At 38.0% G+C, this 23,453-nt stretch overlaps 3 protein-coding genes across 3 annotated transcripts; all 3 read left to right on the top strand.

Annotated features, from left to right (window-relative positions):
* Window positions 1-502: 502 nt before the first annotated feature.
* LOC118912121 (olfactory receptor 51A4-like) lies at window positions 503-2,228 on the top strand. The gene has a single exon (XM_036884919.2). It carries the CDS (start codon window positions 639-641, stop codon window positions 1,578-1,580), a length of 942 nt encoding a protein of 313 aa, XP_036740814.2. The 5' UTR covers window positions 503-638; the 3' UTR covers window positions 1,581-2,228.
* Window positions 2,229-9,239: 7,011 nt separating this feature from the next.
* On the top strand, window positions 9,240-10,181 carry LOC118912164 (olfactory receptor 51A7-like). The gene has a single exon (XM_036884961.2). It carries the CDS (start codon window positions 9,240-9,242, stop codon window positions 10,179-10,181), a length of 942 nt encoding a protein of 313 aa, XP_036740856.2.
* Window positions 10,182-14,465: 4,284 nt separating this feature from the next.
* On the top strand, window positions 14,466-15,407 carry LOC118912160 (olfactory receptor 51A4-like). Its single transcript, XM_036884958.2, has one exon. It carries the CDS (start codon window positions 14,466-14,468, stop codon window positions 15,405-15,407), a length of 942 nt encoding a protein of 313 aa, XP_036740853.2.
* The last annotated feature ends 8,046 nt before the right edge of the window (window positions 15,408-23,453 follow it).

Here is a 23,453-nt window from a genome sequence, read left to right as displayed (position 1 = left end):
AAAATAATAGAGAATAAATGATCCTATAAATAATAGCAACAGCATCATAAGGATTCTAAAAATAAATTTTACAAAATATGTAAAATCTTCTATGGAGAAAACTGAGTATTTATGAGAGACATACAAGGAGATGGGAAAAAGGAAAATAAAATGCATATTTACATTAAAGGACATTATATAAAAATATATTACTTGTCTCTGAAGTTTATGTTGATTCTTTGACATTTAAAAAAAATTGTTAACAGTACATAGATTTATTTACATTAAAAAAATATAAACAACTAAAAAGTCTCCAGTTCTTGAACTGGAAAATAAGGACCTGTATCATTTTCTTAGTTGACCAAACAGTCCTTGCAAAGAATTTATATCTTTAATAATCTGTATTTGTTGTAAGATTCAACTTTGATATCAATTGTTTTCCTCTTATCTCAGTATTCATTTTTTTTGCTGGTTATTGATGTTTACTTCTCTACTTCTCTATTTTTCTTCATTTAGATTTGTATCTAAGAATTATGCATTTATCACTTGGGTTCACAAGCCTTCAATGATCGCAAAAGAATAGAGTCAAGCATTTGAGTCCTTCTACGTGCAGAAAGCCTCTCCTGAGCCTCTCATCTTGATTCCCTCCTATACCTGGCATGTCCACTTTCAACATTTCTGAAGTGGCAATCTCTACCTTCTTCCTGATTGGGATCCCAGGGTTGGAACATGCTCACATTTGGGTCTCCATCCCCATTTGCCTCACATATCTCATTGCCATCCTGGGGAACTCTACCATTTTGTTTTTTATAAAAACAGAGCCTTCTCTGCATGAACCCATGTATTACTTTCTTTCCATGTTGGCTCTCTCTGACCTGGGATTGTCTCTCTCCTCTCTCCCTACCATGCTAAGGATATTCTTGTTCAATGCTCCAGAAATTTCCCCTGATGCCTGTATCGCTCAAGAGTTTTTCATTCATGGATTCTCAGCTATGGAGTCATCAGTACTTCTCATCATGTCTTTTGATCGCTTTATTGCCATCTGCAATCCTTTGAGATACACCTCCATCCTGTCTAGTGCCAGAGTCACCAAAATTGGGCTTGCTTTTTCTCTCAAAAATGTTTTGTTGATCCTCCCTTTCCCTGTCACTCTAAAATATCTAAGATACTGTAAGAAGAATCTCCTTTCCCACTCCTACTGCCTCCATCAGGATGTCATGAAGCTGGCCTGTTCTGACAACAGGGTCAATGTCATCTATGGCTTATTTGTGGCTCTCACAGGTATCCTAGACTTAACATTTATTTTTATGTCCTACGTGCTGATACTGAAAGCAGTGTTGAGCATAGCATCACAGAGGGAAAGGCTTAAGGTCCTCAATACATGCATTTCCCACATCTGTGCTGTGCTCATCTTCTATGTGCCCATTATGTCCCTAGCTGTTATTTACCGGTCTGCCAAGCACAGTTCCCCAATCATTAGGATCCTCATGGCTGATGTGTTCCTTTTGGTACCTCCATTGATGAACCCCATTGTATACTGTGTAAAGAGCCAGCAGATAAGAAATTTGGTCTTAGGGAAGCTGTGTCAGAAACACGGCTGACAGGGATTCTGAACTACAGTGAAAACCCAATCAGTAAATGACATAGAACAAGCAGAAAGAATCAATAAGGAATCATACCATATATTATGATGATATCATCTCTCAATATGTTTATTAACATTAAAGATCAGCCTTGCAGATTTGTTGGTTTAGGATTTAGGATTTAGGATTAGAGCTTTTACAGAAACATAAAACGTCTATGGTTCCACTTTCACCCAGCTTGCTTTATTAGCCTTATGAACATGACATATGCTTGCTATGTTCATCATGTTTAAAGTATTATTCTGTGTGTTTATTTGAAAATTAACAGTATACATTTATATGACAACTGGATAGTGATCAGAAGTGACAGAAGATTGCCTCTTCTTTAAAAATCTCCCTCTTCAACACATAGTTTTCCCTTTTATTCAACTGAAGTTGAAATGGGCAGTGACTGGCACACATGGATCCAATGACACAAATATGTACACAGGCAGAGGGTATAAAATGGTACAAATTTCATTCATTCATTCATTTCAATATTTCCTTCCTGAGCTTTAAAATATCACTTTATAAGTTATGCATGGCAGAAAGTTTCCTTCTTCCATGTTTCTATGGGAGTTCTACCTAATGCCATAACTCATCATACTGTATGTGATTTGTGTCTCTCCCGTGCAGGAATGTAAACCCTTCTGAAGACTAATTCACAAGAAAAAGAAAATTTGCAAAAAAGATAAAAACACAAGTTGTAATTTTTTTTTATACAGAGGTAAAATGAACATCCATTAACCATCTTATTTAACTCATTTTAATGACAGATCCTTGCAAATGATACAACCAATTCAAAGGGACTCCATATAAAAGATAATACTTCTAGATAGGAATGTTGACATTAATTTGCAAATGAATATAAATATGCCTTCTTCTACCTTGTGGAACACATACTAGTGGGACACATACTAGTTGGAAGGAATTTATATGCATGATTACTACCACCCTGAGTTACTTTGATTGCTATTAGTATCTACAACTTAACAGAGTTGGAAAACAGCTGAAAAGCTGTGAAAACATAAAATCCCCACATAATCAGAGTCAGATAATCCACTAGGGTGTGCTCTAAACAATTCATAGTTTTTCACTGGGGCACACACTTTTCCCTCTAGTGTGCCCCATTTTAATAGAATAAAATTTCAAAGAAGGATTATTCTTGATCACAAGATAAAGCTAACCTTGTTAGATTTGACCTCATTATTTACACACATGCAGAAAGAATGTTAATTTATCAGATGGGTCTTCTGAAGTTTGCAATACTGGAGATTTCCATACAGAATCTCAGACTGGATTTTTAAAAGCTGCCATTATATGCTATATCTAAGATAGGGAGCTATAACTAAGAACCTGTCTCCATCCTTCAAGCATCTATATATTTTGGCAATATTTTCTTTTCTCAAACTCTCCCCCAAGCCCCAGGATTTGGCTTACTGTGGAAATCACTTCCTACTACCTCTAAGGGCTAGACTGTAAGTCAAGTAACAGGCTAATTTACATAGGATGGTTTTGTCAGCACAAACTCTATAAAGTCAGCTTTAGTTCCTTAAAAGCAACCAGTCATACTTGATTAAATGAGCAACATTCTCAAATATGACATTCTAGGAAAGGCCCTGGCTACATAACCAATTTTTCAAATCGCATCCTGGTTTAAAAGAGGACAGGTTCTTATCATACATATGCAAATAACATGCCATGAAAAGCAAAGACACTCGAGAGTTTCTGAACTCTGACGATTCGATGAGAATCAGCTATAACAAAATGTTTCATTTCAGTTAACAAAATCAGAGTCTACTAGATAATTATGAGTTGGAAATAGCTTAACAGAAAAAGAAAAGCCTCATTATATATTCAGAAAACAGGACATAAAACATCAACAATATTCTAAACATGTACAATGAAATGTTACTAATCCATTCATTCAGTCCTATGCAATTAAGTTTTATTCCACTGGATCCAGGGTTGTCTCCTGAACCTAGCTATCTAGTGACTAAAAAGAGTCCTGGAAATCACTACTAAGCTCACTGGAATAATCTGAAAATTACCCAAGAGTCTATTCTTTGAAGTTTAATGTACTTGGTGTAGTCCTTCACCATGGACTGTAGCAGAGTCCTTCTCTGTTGAAGACAAAACTCTGGCCTGTTGCTTGTTGCAGAAACTTGATGAATTTATCAGTCAAACAAAAACTATCTATTGTTTAAGGATCATTAAGCTAACGTAAGGGAGGATAAATTTATCTTAAAATGGCCATTGTCAATTTATTATTTTTACCATTCAAATGTAAGAAATTTGCTGGGAATTGATAAAAAATTATGTAACTGACAAGTAAATTTGGTTGTTTCCTTGGCATGCAAAACAAGATAATAAAGCCATTACCAAAAAAAGAAGTTTTAAACAAAATGTCTCTAATGGTAATAATATAGCCTATATTTAAGGACAGCGAATATTACATCTATATATAAAAATGAATAAGCATAATTTTTACAGTGGAAACAATATTGATATATAACAATAGCCATGGAAAACAATATACACACTTAATATACAATATACACAATATACAAGAAAATACCAACTCTGTACCAACTATATATAGTAAAGCAGATCAGTGACTCTGTAGTAGAAATCTAAATTTTATAAAACTGTATCATGAGGTCTGATATGTATTCCTGGTTGAAAACTACTGGCCTTGAAGATGTTAGATGAAAATTAATTTTCAAAACTTTCTCAATTTGTAGAAGAAAACACCTACAAGTTTAAAGGAATAAAATCTAGAGGAGGAGGCAGACACATAAAGGCATAGGTATCATACACCATGAAACTGCTCTAAGATGCTTCACATGGTGCTCTCCCTGATAGAACAGAAGAGCATAATTCTGCCAGAGGGAGCAGAAGAGGCCTGAGCAGTGTTTTCCTCAAAGGATTAGTTCTTCCCATTTGCAGGAGGTTGGGTGAGTCTCCTTGGCTCCATCCCCTTTGAGGGCTCACCTACAGGGAATTTCCTCTTCCTCCAGCCTGCTGAGCTGGAATTTACAGAGCTTTCTGGACCTTTGGGAAAGCATCAGGGAGAGCTAAATTCTACAGGTTAGGATGAATTGTTGTGCCTACATGGCAGTTAAACTGATAACTGCATGCCACCTCCAGTTCCTTTTTACAATGACATGGGGTCCAGTGACCTACCTACCAACTTACTGGTAAGTTTCCAGATGTTCACACCTACCTTTGCACCAGCTCAAGCAAGCATTTTTTATATTAGCTGTCTGATGTGGTTTTCCAGTGATTAGGATGGATTTTAATAGCCTGATCCTATAAAAAGTCCAACATTTTCTGTAGAAACATTGGTGAAGGTTCATAGTCCTGGGAAATCATGAAAACCAAGTAGGCTGTAGGCCAGAGTTACCGTCTGAGCATAGAAAGAAATTCACAGCCAGATATCTGGAACCAGCTCTGGGGTGGTATGTTTTCCAAGGATAAAATATTGCCTTACGTGTTACTGTAAGTTGTTTCTTGGTACACATATGGATTCACGGTGCACATCAGTCCAAAGAACAAGAGGTCCACTTGGAGTTTCTGTCTCCATTGTCTGTTCTAACTTAGCATCCTTCTAATTAGTTTTATATCTTTATATTTCCTTTTTTGATAAACAAGAAAGCAAACATATTGTTCAAACAAAAAGCTATCTATAAGTTCATGGATTTTAATAAATCATGTAGGGGTGGATTTGTTCAAATTTTAAATGCAATTAGCAGGCAGAAAGAAAATCATCTCATGAGTAATTGATTGATTGGCTATTCCATTCATGCTTGGAAGGCACTCGCCACAAGTATCAAATGTGTACACAGCTGTTACGAAGTGCCTTTGTGCCAGGTGCCAGATTTGTCTTCCCATAATGTTATTTTAGTATTTCTATCTTCTCTCAAGAAAATCAGAATGACCTCCACTTCCCAAAGTCAGATACCTTGCAAGACATGCAAAGCCCTGCCCTGTCCCCTGCCAGGAACACACACTTCCAGCCTCTTAGACAGCCCTACTCCCCAACTTAAGTCCTTTTACTACCAGGTGGATTGATTAGCCCCTAAACACACACACAATAACGCTTCCAGGTTCCATGTTATTACTTCAGAAGATGATTTGAAATGCAAGAGTTCAGTGAGCTATGCAAAGTAATCATTTCTTTCAAGGATGCATATCTTTTATGTAATAGTGTAATATTTTTATTTTAAATAGGGAACCTTGGACAGATTTGATATTTTGAATATTATAAAGCTTGAGCAGCACCCGTGGTTTCTCCTAGTTGGCATGCCAGTTATTGATTCTTGTTGCTGTTGTTTGCTTGTCTGTTTTAGCCCTGCCTACCTCATGAAATGAATCCACAAACTTCAGATCAAGAGCTAATTCAGTAATGAGAATAATAGTAGCTCAGTTCATAGTGTGCTTTTGTTGATAATGTGGCTGCCTTCCCTCCTGCCTCTAGCTTATAGTATCCTATACAATCATATATCATTTTGATATACACTGATATTCACTGAATGAATGAAAAGTTGTACCCTCAACTTGGGGGGTCTCTATAAATGATTACATTGTGATCATTATGATAAGTGTTTAGTTCCATATTTTTTCTATTTTCTGTTCACTCCACAGAAAATATCCACATTGTTTTCCTAATGGGAGTCAAAAATTCCTTTTTAGGAAGGCAGCATTTCTCTACATCTAAAACTCCTATGCCCTTACCAAATCACAGGGTGTATTCTACAATAAGTGTGAATTTTAAACTCCCAATCTGTGACTCCATTATGATTATAAAAAGCATTGTATTTAGCACCCCAGAGAATATATGTAATCAAACACATGTAAAATATTAAGTGTGGTTCTACTATAACTCTCTAATACTATAAATTTTCCAGGTAATTTATAAAATCCTAAATTGGACAACTACAAATACATGTTTTTGTTCTGCTCTAGTTCAGATATGCTTCTCTAACATAACAATAAGTAGGAATTATGGGGTTTCATGAAAAAAAAAGTATTGTTTATTGTAACTTCTCCTGTCATTTTTTGACTTTTGTAATGTAGGTCGTCCATTCCTGGATGTTTTATATAAACTGGAACAGTACCAGACATTTCAGGTAATCTTTAGGTAAGAGAAAGTATTTATGGCAATTTAACTTAAAAAAAATACAACCAATAATTAAAATGTTTAATGAACTGCTTCCATCCTCAGTCAAAAGTGAGATTTCTCCCTTTTCCCAGGCCAAGGTGAGTTGCAAATAGCACTTTCTCCAGGGGGGAAGAGATGATGTTTGTCCTCGTAACCCTCTCTCCCTCACCACTTCTCCCTCTGTCCAGCTGATGATCTTTCAGATGCTGGAGTACAGGAATAGAGGGGAAAAAATTGGAGACAGGAGTTTTTATTTGACTAGCCTTGTTAAAAAATAGCTTCAGGCTTCCCATGTCTGGGCTATTTAAGGCTACCTCTTTCTTCAGGACACCTCTGCAACCTTCATAGACTCTTCTGGAGGATCTCTCACTGCCACTCTGAGGTTTTAGTTGACCATCTTCATTCCTCAACCCATGTCCTCAGTGCCTCAGAAGGATCTTTTCTAAAATGACCCGGGTTGGCATTCCTATTTCATTTATCATATTTGGCGCCTAAAGTCATGTACCTTTGAACCTAAAGCGGTTGGCTAGCCATCTCAATTATCCTCAAATTTCCCTAGACATTATTCAGACTAGTCTACTTTGTACCCCAGTTACAGGGATGAAATACCAAGTATTTGGTAACTCTTCCTAAAAAGTGCTATTTTCATATTGCAAATTTTACATTTAAAAGAATAATAAAGGTAAGTATTTTAGATAAACTTATATAACAGCTTTACTGAGACTTAATTCACATAGCATGAAGTGCAAATTTTTTTAACTGAAGAGTAGTTGCATACAGCTATTAGTTTCAGGTGTACAATATACTGATTCAATAATTACATACAAAATGCTCACCATGTAAGCATAGTTACCATCAGTCACCATACTGTTGACTATATTCCCTATTCTGTACTTTGATATCCATGACTTACTTTTTTTAACTGAAAATTTGCAGCTCTTTATTCCCTTCACCTATTCAGTTTTCAATTATGCGGTTCAATGGGCTTTAGTATATTCATAGAACTCTACAACTGTCATTGCTATTTTCAAAAACCCAAGAAGAAATCCCTTATCCACTATTCGTCACTACCACTTGACCCTTCACCTTGAAAGGTCAAGGCCCCTGAAAACCACTAATATACTTTGTGTTTCTATGAACGACTATTCTGAATGTCACATAAACATGAAATAAGATAATACGTGGTCTTTTGTGACTGTCTTCTTACACGTAGCATAATGTTGCCAAGGATTGTGCCTGCTGTAACATGTCTCAGTACTTCATTTTTATAGCCAAATAATACTCCATGGCATGAATGCAGAACAGCTTGTTTATTCATCCATCAGTTGATGGAAAATTGGGCTGTGTATGAGGCTGTGTATGAGGCTTGGTTTTGTTTTTAAAATATATATCTTTACTTCTCTTAGAAGTATATCTAAGTGTGGAATTTCTGGGTAATATGGAAACTCTATGCTTAACACTTTGAGAGACTGCCAAGCTGCTTCCCAAGGTTGGCACACAATTTTATGAATCCATCAGCAATGTACAAAGGTTCAATTTCTTTAAATCCTTGCCAACATTTGTTATTGTTTGTTCTTTTGATATTTATTAAACAGCCAATCAGTATGAAATGTTATCTCACTGTGGTTTTGACCTACATTTCCCCAATGATCTTTTACATCTTTGTAAGGTGTTGTAAGGATTCTTTCTAAATTCTGGATGCACATCCAGATACATGATCTGCAAATATTTTCTCTCATTCAGTGGGTTGTCTGTTGCCTCACTTGATGATATCCTTGAAACACAATTTTTTTAAACTCCAATTTCTGATTTTTTTCCTCTTTTTCTTTGTATTTTTGGTGCCACACAAAGCCATTCCTTAACACAAGTTCACGAAGGTTTACCATGTTTCTTTTAAATACCTTTACAATTTTAGGTTTGTTATATAAGTTTATATTATATTTTGATATAGTTTCTTTCTCTATGGGATGAGGTAGGAGTCCAAATACATTCATTTGAATATCAATATCAAATTTTCCTATCATAATTTTGAAAAGAATATGACAAAGGCCAAATACTAAGCAACTGCAAATGTAGTGTGATGTTCTTGATTTGAACCTACATACAGTTTCCACATTATCAGAGATTACTATCCTAATATGCTCTAAGAAATAGACCTGAGAAAGTTTCTGTTTCTTTCCTGTGTACTGGGGCTAAAGAAACATCAAAAGTACATATATGGATGAATATATGTGATATAAAATTATATTCATGTTTTTCTTGTTATCCTAATTATATGTGACATGATATTATTCCTCTCTATATTTTATAAATTGTTTTGTTTTAGTCCTAATAAGTATTGTAGAGGATCACAAGATTTCTACTGACCAAATGAATAAATAAACACCTAAACAAACATACATATAAGCAAATTAATTCAGGCCATTGAATAAGCTCTTCTGACACCCATGTCCTGATGCCCTCACATTCCTGCGATGTCAGTCCTTAACACCTCAGAAGTGGAAATCTCTACCTTCTTTCTCATCGGGATCCCAGGGATGGAGCATGCTCACATTTGGATCTCCATCCCCATTTGCCTCACATACCTCGTTACCATCCTGGGAAACTGCACCATCCTCTTTTTCATAAAAACAGAGACATCTCTGCATGAGCCCATGTACTATTTCCTCTCCATGCTGGCCGTTTCTGACCTGGGCCTGACCATCTCCTCCCTTCCCACCATGCTGAGAGTCTTCCTGTTCAATGCCACTGGAATTTCCCCTGATGCCTGCTTTGCCCAAGAGTTTTTCATTCATGGATTCTCAGCTATGGAGTCATTAGTTCTTCTTATCATGTCTATCGATCGCTTTATAGCCATCTACAACCCTCTTAGATACACCTCCATCCTGACTAGTGCCAGAATTATTAAAATCGGCCTTGCATTTGCTACACTGTGTCTTTTGCTTATCCTCTCTTTCCCCTTTACTCTAAAGAGACTGAGATACTGTAGGAAAAGCCTTCTATCCCACTCCTACTGCCTCCACCAGGATGTCATGAAGCTGGCCTGCTCTGACAACAGGCTCAATGTCATCTATGGACTGTTTGTGGCTCTAATGGCTATGCTAAACTTATTGTGCATTTCTGTGTCATATATGCTGATCCTGAAAGTTGTTCTGGGCATCTCCTCACACAAGGGCCGCCTCAAGGTCCTCAACACTTGTATCTCCCACTTTTGTGCTGTGCTCATCTTCTATGTGCCTATTGTCACCTTGGCTGCCCTCCATCGCCTTGCCAATAAGGATTCCCCAGTTATTAGGGTCATCATAGCTGATACCTTCCTTCTGGTTCCTCCTCTAATGAACCCCATTGTGTACTCTGTGAAGAGCCAGCAGATTCGAAATCGGATCTTGGCAAAATTATATGAGAAGAAAGGTTGATGGGAAAATTCAGCTGCAATGAATGCCCAGCTCACTGGGAGGTTTTTGTACAATGTAGGGATCCAAGAAAGACAATGAAATAATAGACTGATATATACATATATACTGTGTATACTCAACAGATTCATTAAGTTCAAATTACTGGTTTAATTTATCAGTAACAACATAGTAGATGGCATGGTGTTGTGCTACCCTGATAACTATGTTTCCCACCTCTGTTCTCTCTTCTGCCTCTCCACACAACAAGCTATATAAATGAATCCACAGCCACAGAAGCACTACCATAATTTGATTAAATAAATTGTCAATGTATAATTCTAAAAAAATAAAATTAATATGTCAATTTAGGAAAAAGCAAAGGGCTCTAATTAACTCAGGCATGATTAGCAGTGACTAAAGTGCACTGAAAGATGAATATCTCACAAACACATACCCACACACTGTATTTTAATACTGTTAAGCTAACTTAAAACAATTAAACCTATCTGATAATGACCATGCTTAATTTATTATTGATACTATCAAATGTAAAATGTGTGACAAAAGAGGATAACATGAATAATAAAACTGACAAGAAAACTTGTTTGATTCTGTGGCATACCACACAAGATAATAATAGAATTAGTTTTTAAAAAAGAGTTTCAACAAAGTGTCAATAAAAATAATGATAAAGTCTATTTTCAAGGGCACAGAATTTTATATCTCATGTATCAAAATGGTTGAGCATAATTTTTCAGTAGAAAAAAATCAGTGCATAACATAATGATCATAGATAATGATACACTACAAAATATTAAGAATATACTGAGAATATGCAGTAAAAATATTAGTGGCTCTGGAGTAGAATGAGAAATCTATTTTTATGGAACTTCATAGTGAAGTCTGATGTGCAGACCTTGTTGAAAACTACTGGCCTTGAAGATGTTAGATGAAAATGAATTTTCAAAACTTTCTCTGTTTGTAGAAGGAAACACCTACAAGTTTCAGGGAATAAAGGCTAGAGGAGGAGGCAGACACATAAAAGCATAGTTATCATACGTTATGTAACTGCTCTCAGATGCTTCACGTGGTGCTCTCAGTGATAGAACAGAAGAACATAATTCTGCCTGAGGGAGCAGAAGGGGACTAAGGGATGTTTTCCTCAGAGGATTAGTTCTTCCCATTTTCAGGAGGTTGGATGAGTCTCCTTGGCTCCATCCCCTTTGAGGGCTCACCTACCAGGAATTTTCTGTTTTCCCCTGAGTACTACCTGCTGAGCTGGAATCCCCAAAGTTCTCTGGGCCAAGAGGAAAGCATCAAGGAGTCAGGACTAGGTCCTGCAGGTCAGGATAAACGGTTGTGCCTTCACAGCAGGGAAGTTCTGGTGACTACATATCACCTCCGTGTCTTTACTGGGATATGTGGGTCCAGTGACTTACCAACTTACTGTAAGTTCCCTGATGTTAATAGCTCCAGTTGCCTTTGTACCAGCTCAAGCAAAAATTCACATAGTTCCTGTGAGCTGTGGTTGCCAGGTGATTACGCTGGCCATGTAAAAAGCCCAGCAATTCTGTAAATGCGTGGTAGAAGCCCAGAGTCCTGCCACACAATGGCAATCAACCAAGCGTGCGGCCAAAAGCACTGACCGACACAGAAAGAAATTCAAACAAGGCAGGTACTTGGGCCGGGCTCTTGAGTGGCATGTTTGCTGACTGGTGGAATTACTGCCTTAGTGTTAGTGTAAATCATTTCTGGGTGCAGATATGCAAGACCGCTGGTTCGCAGCAGGCATCAGTGAGAAGACAATGGTGACACACAGGAGTTCCTTTTCCGTAGTCTGTCCTAACTCAGGGTGCTTCTTATTAGGCTTAAATATTTGCTTTATGTTTTTCCTCTCTTGGTAAATAAGAACACAACCTTATGATTTCTAACAAAAAGTCAAGAGTTCATGGATTTTAAGTAATGTTGTGAATGTGAGTTTTGTATAAATTCCATTTAATCATTTGATTTCCATGTAGAGGCCTCCAAAGTGAGGGTATAACTTTTCATTAATCCAGTGATGTCAGTGTATGTCAAATGGCATCTGCTTATATGAGATACCATGAAGCTAGAGGCACCAGTAAAAGTAACAATTATATCACGGAGAGGCCACTAAACACTCACTTACCAGAACTCTCATTCCTGAGTTAGATTTTGACCGAGGGTTACAGGATTAATCTGCATTTACCATGTAGACAGAGTAGAAATAAACAATAACATAAATAAATAAAACAGCATTCCAAGCAACTGAAACAACAGGTGTTGCTTGTGTGGTAAATATTGCAAAAGTCCAACCTGTCTTAGGTTCCACTTTATTAAAGGAAAATAATTTATGCTATTATTTAAAAGGTATATATCATTCAAACATATTACTGCTTTTTACTGATGAATGCACACTTCATTTCAGATAATTTTCTGAAGTAACAGAATGGAAGCAGAATGCTATATGGTACAAGTGTTTAGGGGCTAATAGATCTGTCTGTCAGAAACAGATGACTTAAATGGGGGAATAAAGATGTTCTGGAGGCTGGAAGTGTGCATAGCCTTACTGAGGAGAGGTGAGGATTTGTATTTCAGTCAAGGTGTTAGACAGTGGGGCATCTTTCTGAGATCTCTTAAGAGAAGACAAATACTCAAATTTATGTTACAGACAGACAAATCTTACACCTTTCACAAAGGCATTTTGTAACAAGTGGGTACACATGTGGTGTCTTTTGATACAAGTGGTGAGTGACTTCCAATGTTGAATGAAATAGCTAACCAATCAACTGCTAGTAAGCTTTTTATTTTTCTTAAAATTGCATCCAGAAATTCCCGTATATTCTGTTAGTTATCCTATTATTTCATGTCCATCGACTTCAAACTTTATTTTACTGTAGATAGGTTTATCATTACACTCTTTATAACCAACTCAGAGAAAGAGAGCAAGCTAAGCAAATAATTCAACTGATAGGGATATGGTATAACTCAGGGAAATCAATTCAAAATATCAACAGAGAAATGGCCACAGAAGTAGAAGCTCAGAAACACAGTAGCAAACATTTATGGATTGAAAATTAGATACAAGAGAAAGCATGCAAGAGAAAAAAGATGCAATCAAACAAAAGATATAAGACAATATATATATTCAACATATAGTTTTTTGTTGTATATATAGTTTGTTTCACATATATAGAGGAATTGAAAAAAGTATTATGAACATTAAAAATGGTGAGAAAAGAATCAATAGAAGAAATATGAGCTAATTATATGCAAAAGAAATGAACAACTTCTGAGATGACAAAAGAGATCAAGGCAGTATAATGAGCAGTTGACTGGATGCTACTTTAGAGAATAATATCAATTTCCTAATAATCAATAATTGGTATGACAGCAAAGCATATTTTTTAACTTTGTATTTATTTACAGTATGCCTTTTTAACACTTTGCAATTACAGTTTTTTAATGATGTGAAAATATTATCTTCAATAATATTGCTTTTATGAGAACAGGACATGAACAGACATATGATTGGGAAATACTGTCATCTTTGTGGTGATGCCATTTGAATCACAGAAGTTTTTAGTTTTGATGAAGTCCAATTTACACATACATTTTTCTGTTTGACCTTTTGGTGTCATCTAAGAATTCATTGCTTAACTCTGGGTCACAAATATTTACCACCTTGTTTCCTGCTAAGACCTTTATTGTTAGCTCTTGACCACATGTCTGTGATATATTTTGAGATGATTTTGGTGTAAGATGTTAGTAGGCATCTGAGTTCATTCTTTTGGATGTAGATATCCAGCTCTTTAGCCCAATTTTTAAAAGAATAGTGTTTCTTAAAGTTTGACGTTCTTCAAAAACTAAAAATGCAATTATAAGTGATGTCTTTATTTGACTCCATATTTATTCATGTAAGTTTCAATCTTAAAAGAACCACACCTTAAAAAATATAGGAAATAGACATTGTGAAATTTCCTGGTTTATTTTTATAGGATAAGTCCAGAACAAGCTTTTAAAATATATCCATTTCCTGCGGATTACTTGTGCAGATTAATGTGCTTCCATGTTACTATTTGTGTCCTACTTATGTGGTTCCTGATATTACTCCTATTTATATATTATAAAATATATTGCTTTAGTCCTAAGAATTGTTGTAGGAAAATAGCTACCATGCCAAGGCACATACCAATGAGATTACTAAAGCATGCACATGTAGTTACTCTATGCTATTGCAGGTATGTTCTTCTGAGACCCACGTCCTGATTCCCTCACATTCCTGCAATGTCAGTCCTGAACACCTCTGAAGTGGAAATCTCTACCTTCTTCCTCATCGGGATCCCAGGGATGGAGCATGCTCACATTTGGATCTCCATCCCCATTTGCCTCATGTACCTCATTGCCATCCTGGGAAACTGCACCATCCTCTTTTTCATAAAAACAGAGACCTCTCTGCATGAGCCCATGTACTATTTCCTCTCCATGCTGGCCATTTCTGACCTGGGCCTGATCATCTCCTCCCTTCCCACCACGCTGAGAGTCTTTCTGTTCAATGCCACTGAAATTTCCCCTGATGCCTGCTTTGCCCAAGAGTTTTTCATTCACGGGTTCTCAGCTATGGAGTCATCAGTTCTGCTTATCATGTCTATCGATCGCTTTATAGCCATCTACAACCCTCTTAGATACACCTCCATCCTGACTAGTGCCAGAATTATTAAAATCGGCCTTGCATTTGCTATACTGTGTCTTTTGCTTATCCTCCCTTTCCCCTTTATTCTAAAGAGGCTGAGATACTGTAAGAAAAGCCTTCTATCCCACTCCTACTGCCTCCACCAGGATGTCATGAAGCTGGCCTGTTCTGACAACAGGATCAACATCATTTATGGACTATGTGTGGCCCTAACAGCTATGTTAGTCTTGGTCTGCATTTCTGTGTCATATATGCTGATCCTGAAAGTTGTTCTAGGTATCGCCTCTCACAAGGGCCGCCTCAAGGTCCTCAACACTTGTATCTCCCACTTCTGTGCTGTGCTCATCTTCTATGTGCCTGTTGTCACCTTGGCTGCCCTGCACCGCCGTGCCAAAAAGGTCTCTCCAGTTACTAAGGTCATCATAGCTGACACCCTCCTTCTGGTTCCCCCTCTGATGAACCCCATTGTGTACTCTGTGAAGAGCCAGCAGATTAAAGGTAGGATCCTGGCGAAATTTTGTGAGAAACAAGTTTGATGGGTAATTTCAGCTACAAGGAAAGCTTGAGTCATTTCTGACAAGTTGTAGGAATCTGAAGATGGTAATGAGAGAACAGGGACTGAACACAAAAATACACTGCATATGCTCAATAGGCTCATCAAATGTCAAGTTACTGACTTCATCAAAAAAGAACAACAATCTAGATTAGATGGTTTAGGAGTTTGGTTTGGGATCATAATCTTTCTATAATTAAGTTTCCCAGTTCGTCTGATTTTATCTCAATGAAACGAGCATATATCAACCTTAAAAACAGTAGTGCACACCTAATTAGGGTTAAAGACATTTTCAAAATACTATTGTAGGCAAAAACAGAAAAGAATAAAATGTTCATTTAGAGAAGAGCAATGATGGCTCTAATTTGTTCCGGCATGATCAGCAGTGACAGAGCACGCTGAGAGGTGCAGCACACACACTCACCCATGCACAGACTTAGCACCTCCTAGACACCCTGTGTGTGTGTGTGTGTGTGTGTGTGTGTGTGCATGTCAGTCATCAGCAGCTCATATAAAATATTTAAAATTCCCTTGTTCAAAAATACTGTGAAACATGTTTGGAAATATAAGGATCACATACATAAAATAAAATTAAATGTAAAAATAATACAGAAGCAAATATTCATTTATATTTTCAATTGTTTATCATAGATTACATAAATTATCTGCTTTAAGTGTTAAATATTTTATATCCAAATCTGTACAAAACTCTCTATTTGCAACCATTATAATCCTAAACACCATTTTATGTTTTACGGTATATGCAGACTGACATACGAATGGTTTAAGAAGCAGATTTTAACTTCTGTTTGTCAGTACCTGGCAAAGCAGTGAAATATTAATTATTCATTGTATATTTATTAAAAACCTGATGATTTTAATTAATTTTGAAAATATGAATAAAATGTATGATAGTAAAGCCAAAGAATCAATTATGCTATGTCTGGGAAATCCTGTGTAAGTAGAGCTCACTTATTCCACAAATTAATTGCTTTGGGTAGAAAAGAAAAGAAAATCAAGTGAAAATAGCACTTGGAAATCATTAAGGAATGCAGTGATCTCATGAATATATAGGATCTGATCAGACTGGCACTGAAAGTTCCCTGACTGAATGTAAACCTAATTCTATATGGTCTAGAATCATAATCCACACTTACATCTGAAAACCAAAAAGCCTGCTTTAGTAAAATACGCACTCCATTACAACAAACCAAGTAATATTATCTTAAAAAGACATTCTTAGTTATGATACTAGAATGGCTCACAGATACGAGCTAAACTCTGTAGAGACCTGGGGAGTCACAGGACACAGAGGTGCTGTGAAGAGGTCACAGCACCATCAACTCTCCTGTCATCACCTGTCTTCCTACTTCCAACGTATTCTGCTTGATGATCACCCACATGGTGTACTAAGCAACCATAGGCTGGATAAGTAGACAGTGGGGACACTTTTTACATCTCACCTAACAGAGAGAGAACTTTGACTATGAGCTCCACTTAGAGATCTAGTGAAAGGACTGTATACACCTTACTTAAAATCCTAGAGCAGAACCGATCACTACCCCCAGGGATATGAATTTACTGTGATTGGCAAAATGGATCATGTGCAAATTCCTATGCCACTACCTCAGCTATTGTGACAGCAATATATTAAGTAAGGAGATTCTCTTTCGAGAAAGGTGGGTGAAATGGCATTGCACAGGCATTAGGCAACCCCACAAAAATCAATAAATGAAAATAAAACCAAACAATCCCAGTAGTTGTCTACTAGAACCACCTAAGATGGCAGAATGACATCAGTGAGAAATAATAACTTCAAGAATATTAGCTAAGAAAAATGGTTACTACAAGATACATAAAAAGTCTACTCATATAACAGAATGTAGGGATTTTATTGGTAGTTCTTAGAAAATACATCCACCATTCCACCAGTGATTACAACCAATGTATTTAGCAATAAATGTGAATCAAGATGAGAAAATAGTTATCTTGTATAAGAAAATAGTAATTTATCCTCCATTTGCCCCATGGTCCCAAGAAATAAGCTTATGAGAATCATGCCTGTACTTGCCTGGGGTTTGCTTGGACTTGCCTCACCTTATTTTTAAACATTCCTACCCTCCCCCAAGGCAACAGGCCAAACGGATCCATTCCTACAGAAGACACAATGCTCTGCACCACGCTGCTGCTCCCTCTCTCTCTCTCTGTTTCTCTCTCTCTCTGTGGGCAGCCACTTTCTCTTTCAGATAATAAAATGTCTTGCGTGGGCCCACGTTTCCTGAGTCGTTCTGGGTAAGGAGGGTCGTGGTGAGATACCCTTTCATTGGTGCCGTGACTTCGGATGAGGCTCTCCCATTAACTTTGCTCTTCCTCCGGGAACTTGAGCTGCTTTGGGAACCCTCACTGCCCGATCCTCCTCCATGGGCTCACTGTCCATTTCCCCCGTCTCTCGTCTTCTCACCCAACACCAGCCTTCAATTTGGTGTGTCTCCTCTTCATGGTCAACTTAAATGTCCCTTTGGAACCTGGGAAGTGACTGTTGAGTGTCTGGCACCCCCAAGGGCTCCTCTGGGACAGGGACACCCCCAACCACGACTTTCAGAGTCACTGTTGATCCCCATAGTCAACCCTTCTCTGCCTCCCTGTGGTAAGAATCCTCATTCACTGAGGCCTGGTCTCCCTTTATCTACGTATCTACTAGACTCGAAAACTCCTGGTACCAGGTACCGAGCCTCCCCTGTATTTTCGCCTCGACCCCACAGTTAGAGGTGGTGACGACCCCCTAACTGTGCCTGGTCTTCTCCGTGACCTTCTCAATCACTCAGGGATGCCTCAGCAACTTCTGAACAGTCTCGTTCTCACCATGGTATCTGGCCCCTCTGTTCCTGCAGATTCACCGCTGGGGTGCTTACTCAATAATCTAAAGCCCCTCCACCTCACTCCAGACCTCAAACCTTTTCACTACTGTAATGAGATCTGGCTACAATATTCCTTGGACAATCAGTCTAAATGGCCCCCCAATGGCTCCTTAGATCCTAAAATTCTCCACAACTTATGCAACTTCTGTGAGCATACGGGCAAATGGAAAGAGATCCCATATATCCAGGCTTTCTCCTACCTCTGAACCAGGCTCTCTCTGTCTCCCCTGCAATCCTAAACACCTACTACTTGCCTTAAAGCCCACACCCCTAAGCTTTTTTCATGTTCCCAAATATCCTGAACTGCCTATAAAACCCCAAAACAATGCACCACCATGGGCTCTCTTGTCCGCTCCTGGCTCATGCCAGGAGCTCTGTCTGTCTTCTCACTGTATCATAACATCTCAGTCTGTATGTTTGTGTGTCTAAGTGTGTAAATGAAAAATATTTTTCTACCTCTGGATGGTATTAATAAAAATTGATTTAGAGACAAGCACTTGTGAAAATTGGGCATTCTAAAACTTCCAGAAAATTCTAATAGAAAATATTAAGCATTAATGCTAATTTAAGTTGAACTGAAATGGACATGTCCTTATAGTTATCAGCTGCCTAAGTTTGCCTAAAGTAATTTTACTTAATTTTTTCTGTTAAATCTTTCAAAGACAAATACTTAAAGTGAAGTCTAGCTTTGTCTAATGTGAGCAAAATATCATAGTTGTTGGGAATGAATAAACTAAGTGTAGCAAGTGAACATCTTAATGATAGTGTGTTACAGTGTGTATACCTACAAACATCCTGAGAATCTTGTGGTAACCTAAAATCTTAAAGTTTTGCTAAGTTTAAACATATTTTGTGCTTAGAGATTGAGCTGTAAAGCACACAGTTCCAGAAATTATAAAGTGTGTTCATAAATTTTTAATCTAAAGAATGCTACTGTAATAGTTTACAATAGCCCACTTCTCAGTGTTCACTGAAAATTAAGGTACCTAATAGTTTTAAATTCTAATTAAAACTACTTGAAGTAGAAAAGAGGGCAGCATGAGAGGAGAGACACAGGCTTCATCCGAAAACTGGATACAATTAGAAAATTTAATTGCCACAACTAATCCTGAGAGAGCAACAGGAAAGACGATGGCATCAGACTGCACACACCTGGAGAAAAGAGCAGACCTCAGCAAACAGGGTAATGTACCAGAGCTGTGGCTCCCTGGGACCTGAGCCCCTCCCCCACCCCAGCTCACCGGTGGGAGGAAGACAAACGGAGCAGGGAGGGAGTGGAAGGCTTGGGACTGCTGAATACCTAGCTCTGGAGATCTGCTATGGGAGCACAAACCTACATTTCATGGTGCTTTCATGAGACTCGCATGATTACTGGGTTGAAAAGTTAATACAGGCAGAGTTCCTGTGGAGACTGGGATTCCAGCTGCTTGTGGAAAGCAGGGATCCATATCTGGCTGCTCTGGGACAAAAACTTATACCTGTGTGACTGGCCCACTGGCTCAGGCAGTGGAGACAGGCACAGCAGCCAGGCAGCGGGAAACAGCTCCTTCCTACCCCCAGGCACCAGTACCGCTCCCCTGCGACCCACTGGCATTGCTTCAGAGGTTCAGAAGCTTCAGAATAGAGCTTCTGGACACTAGAGGGCGCCATATACAAACATGAAACACCAAAGGAACCTTGTCCAGAGTAAAATTGTTAATACAACTCCCGAGAAAGATTTAAATGATATGGACCTCATGACTCTTCCTGAAAGGGAGTTCAAAATAAAAATCATCAACATCCTAATGGAGGTACGGAAAGACATCCAAGAACTCAAGAATGAATTCAGGTCAGAGATCCAATTGTTAAAGAACATGATGGAGGGTATTAAAAGCAGGTTGGATACAGTGGAGGAGACAATAAATGAAATAGAAACTAGAGAACAGGAATACAAAGAAGCAGAGGCACAGAGAGAAAAAAGGATCTCTAAAAATGAAAGAATATTGAGAGAACTGTGTGACCAATCCAAGAGGAACAATATTCACATTATACGGAAACAAGAAGAGAGAGAGAAAGGGATAGAAAGTGTCTTTGAGGAGGTAGTTGCTGAAAACTTCCCGAATCTGGGGAAGAACATAATCTGTCAGGCCATGGAGATCCACGGATCCCCCAACACAAGGGACCCAAGGAAGCCAACAACAAGACACATAGTAATTAAACTGGGAAAGATCAAGGATAAGGACAGACTGTTAAAAGCAGCCAGAGGCAGAAATAAGATCACATTCAAAGGAAAGCCCATCAGAGTTCTCAGCAGAAACCTTACAGGCCAGAAGGGAGTGGCATGATGTATTTAATGCCATGAAGCAGAAGTGCCTGGAACCAATATTATTTTATCCAGCAAGATTATCATTTAAATTTTTTTTTTTTTATTGAAGGGTAATTGACAACAGTATTACATTACATTAGTTTCAGGTGTACAACACAGTGATTCAACATTTATATACATGATAATTCTAGGTACCAGCTATCACCATACCAAGTTGTTACAATATTTTGACTATATTCCTTATGCTATACATTACATCCTGGTTACTTATTTATTTTACAATTGGAAGTGTGTTTATATATATATATATATATATATATATATATATATATATTTCGTGAGGGCATCTCTCATATTTATTGATCAAATAGTTGTTAACCACAATAAATTTCTGTATAGAGGGGTCAATACTCAATGCACAATCATTAATCCAACCCAAGCCTAATTTTCGTCAGTCTCCAATCTTCTGATGCATAACGAACAAATTCTTACATGGAGTGCAAATTCTTACATAGTGAATAAGTTACATGGTGAGCAGTGCAAGGGCAGTCATCACAGAAGCTTTCGGTTTTGTTCATGCATTATGAACTATACACAGTCAGTTCAATTATGAATATTCATTTGATTTTTAAACTTGATTTATATGTGGATACCACATTTCTCTATTATTATTTTTAATAAAATGCTGAAGTGGTAGGTAGATACGAGATAAAGGTAGAAAACAGAGTTTAGTGTTGTAAGAGAGCAAATGTAGATGATCAGGTGTGTGCCTGTAGACTATGTGTTAATCCGAGCTAGACGAGGGCAATAAACATCCATGTATGCAGAAGATTTCTCTCAGAACATGAGGGGGGAGGTTCTAAGCCTCACCTCTGCTGCTCCCCATTTTCTCACCACATGGCCCCCTGCGACTGTGCCTGTCTTAGGTTGTTCCTCCCTTGAGGAATCTTACCCGTCTCTGGCTAACCAGTCATCTTCCGGGGCCATACAGGGAAATGTTAAGTTGGTAAGTGAGAGAGAAGCCTTATTGTTTGAAAAGGTTAGCTTTTTACTTCTTTGTGTATTTATGCCCTGTGGCTTCTATGCCCAGCATTTGTCTTGACGTGTCTTTACCACTTGGAAGAATTATGATACTCGGTAAATTCGACATGTGGCACGAGTTCTATTTAAAGGTTGTGATTAGGTAGGAAGAAGAAAAGCTACAGAAGTAGCAGGCAGAAGAAAACCTGGGAAGATTGATTATTTCTTTGACATATCTTCTTGTAGAGTAACTTCAGCATGGATAGGTTTTAAACGACTAATTAAATTGTGCACACACATTAACATAATAGGAATATAGTTACCTAACCAAAGCATACCTGTAATTACCAGCCATCTCCAGTGAAACCAAGAAAACCAGTTAGGCACCTTAGGCATTTGTGAAAACTTATCTATGATATGGTGGATATTGTCCGACTGAACTTAAACAGTCTGAGAGAATTCAGATAAACTAGAACAACCCATTCCTGGGGACTGTTCATATCCCATATGTTCTTTTAACGATAAATAGTCTGTGGTTGTAAGATTTTGGAGTGCTACAATTTGCACTTCTCCTAATTCTTGGTTGAGTTCCAACAGTATAGATCCAGTCAAATTTTTGTTTTACTGCATGCACAGGCCAGCTTAGATATCTCCTTCATCTTTCCCATGGCAAGTCCAGGAACTGGTGGGATGAGTGCATCTACACCTGTGACAGTGTGTGGATCTTTTTTGAAGTTTTTTTTTTTTTTTTTTTTTCTGATCATCTTCTGTCATGAGTCTTCCCGAGAGTGCTGATGTTGGAAGTTCTTTTTCATATAGTATCTTAGTTCATTTTCAGGGTAGCCAAATTAGGCTTTGATCCTCTGTATAAACACAAACAGACCCTTTGCCTACACTTTTATATGCCCTTTATATCACTGTGTAGAACTCATTAGAGGTCACCACATAGGAACTGCATTTTTTTTTTTAATCATTAATCTACACTTACATGACGAATACTTTGTTTACTAGGCTCTCCCCTATACCAGGTCCCCCCTATATACTCCTTTACAGTCACTGTCCATCAGCGTAGCAACCTGTTGTAGAATCACTACTTGTCTTCTCTGTGTTGTACAGCCCTCCCCTTTCTCCCATCCCGCTATGGATGCTAATCTTAATACCCCCCTACTTCTGCCCCCCTTATCCCTCCCTACCCACCCATCCTCCCCAGTCCCTTTCCCTTTGGTACCTGTTAGTCTATTCTTGAGTTCTGTGATTCTGCTGCTGTTTTGTTCCTTCAGTTTTTCCTTTGTTCTTATATTCCACAGATGAGTGAAATCATTTGGTATTTCTCTTTCTCTGCTTGGCTTGTTTCACTGAGCAAAATACCCTCCAGCTCCATCCATGTTGCTGCAAATGGTTGGATTTGCCCTTTTCTTATGGCTGAGTAGTATTCCATTGTGTATATGTACCACATCTTCTTTATCCATTCATCTATCGATGGACATTTAGGTTGCTTCCAATTCTTGGCTATTGTAAATAGTGCTGCGATAAACATAGGGGTGCACTGATCTTTCTCATACTTGATTGCTGCATTCTTAGGGTAAATTCCTAGGAGTGCAATTCCTGGGTCAAATGGTAAGTCTGTTTTGAGCATTTTGATGTACCTCCATACTGCTTTCCACAATGGTTGAACAAGTTTACATTCCCACCAGCAGTGTAGGAGGGTTCCCCTTTCTCCACAGCCTCGCCAACATTTGTTGTTGTTTGTCTTTTGGATGGCAGCCATCCTTACTGGTGTGAGGTG

This window comes from Manis pentadactyla, chromosome 9 (genome assembly GCF_030020395.1).
Source record: "Manis pentadactyla isolate mManPen7 chromosome 9, mManPen7.hap1, whole genome shotgun sequence".
NCBI lineage: Eukaryota > Metazoa > Chordata > Mammalia > Pholidota > Manidae > Manis > Manis pentadactyla.
This window is presented reverse-complemented; position numbering and strand designations above follow the sequence as displayed.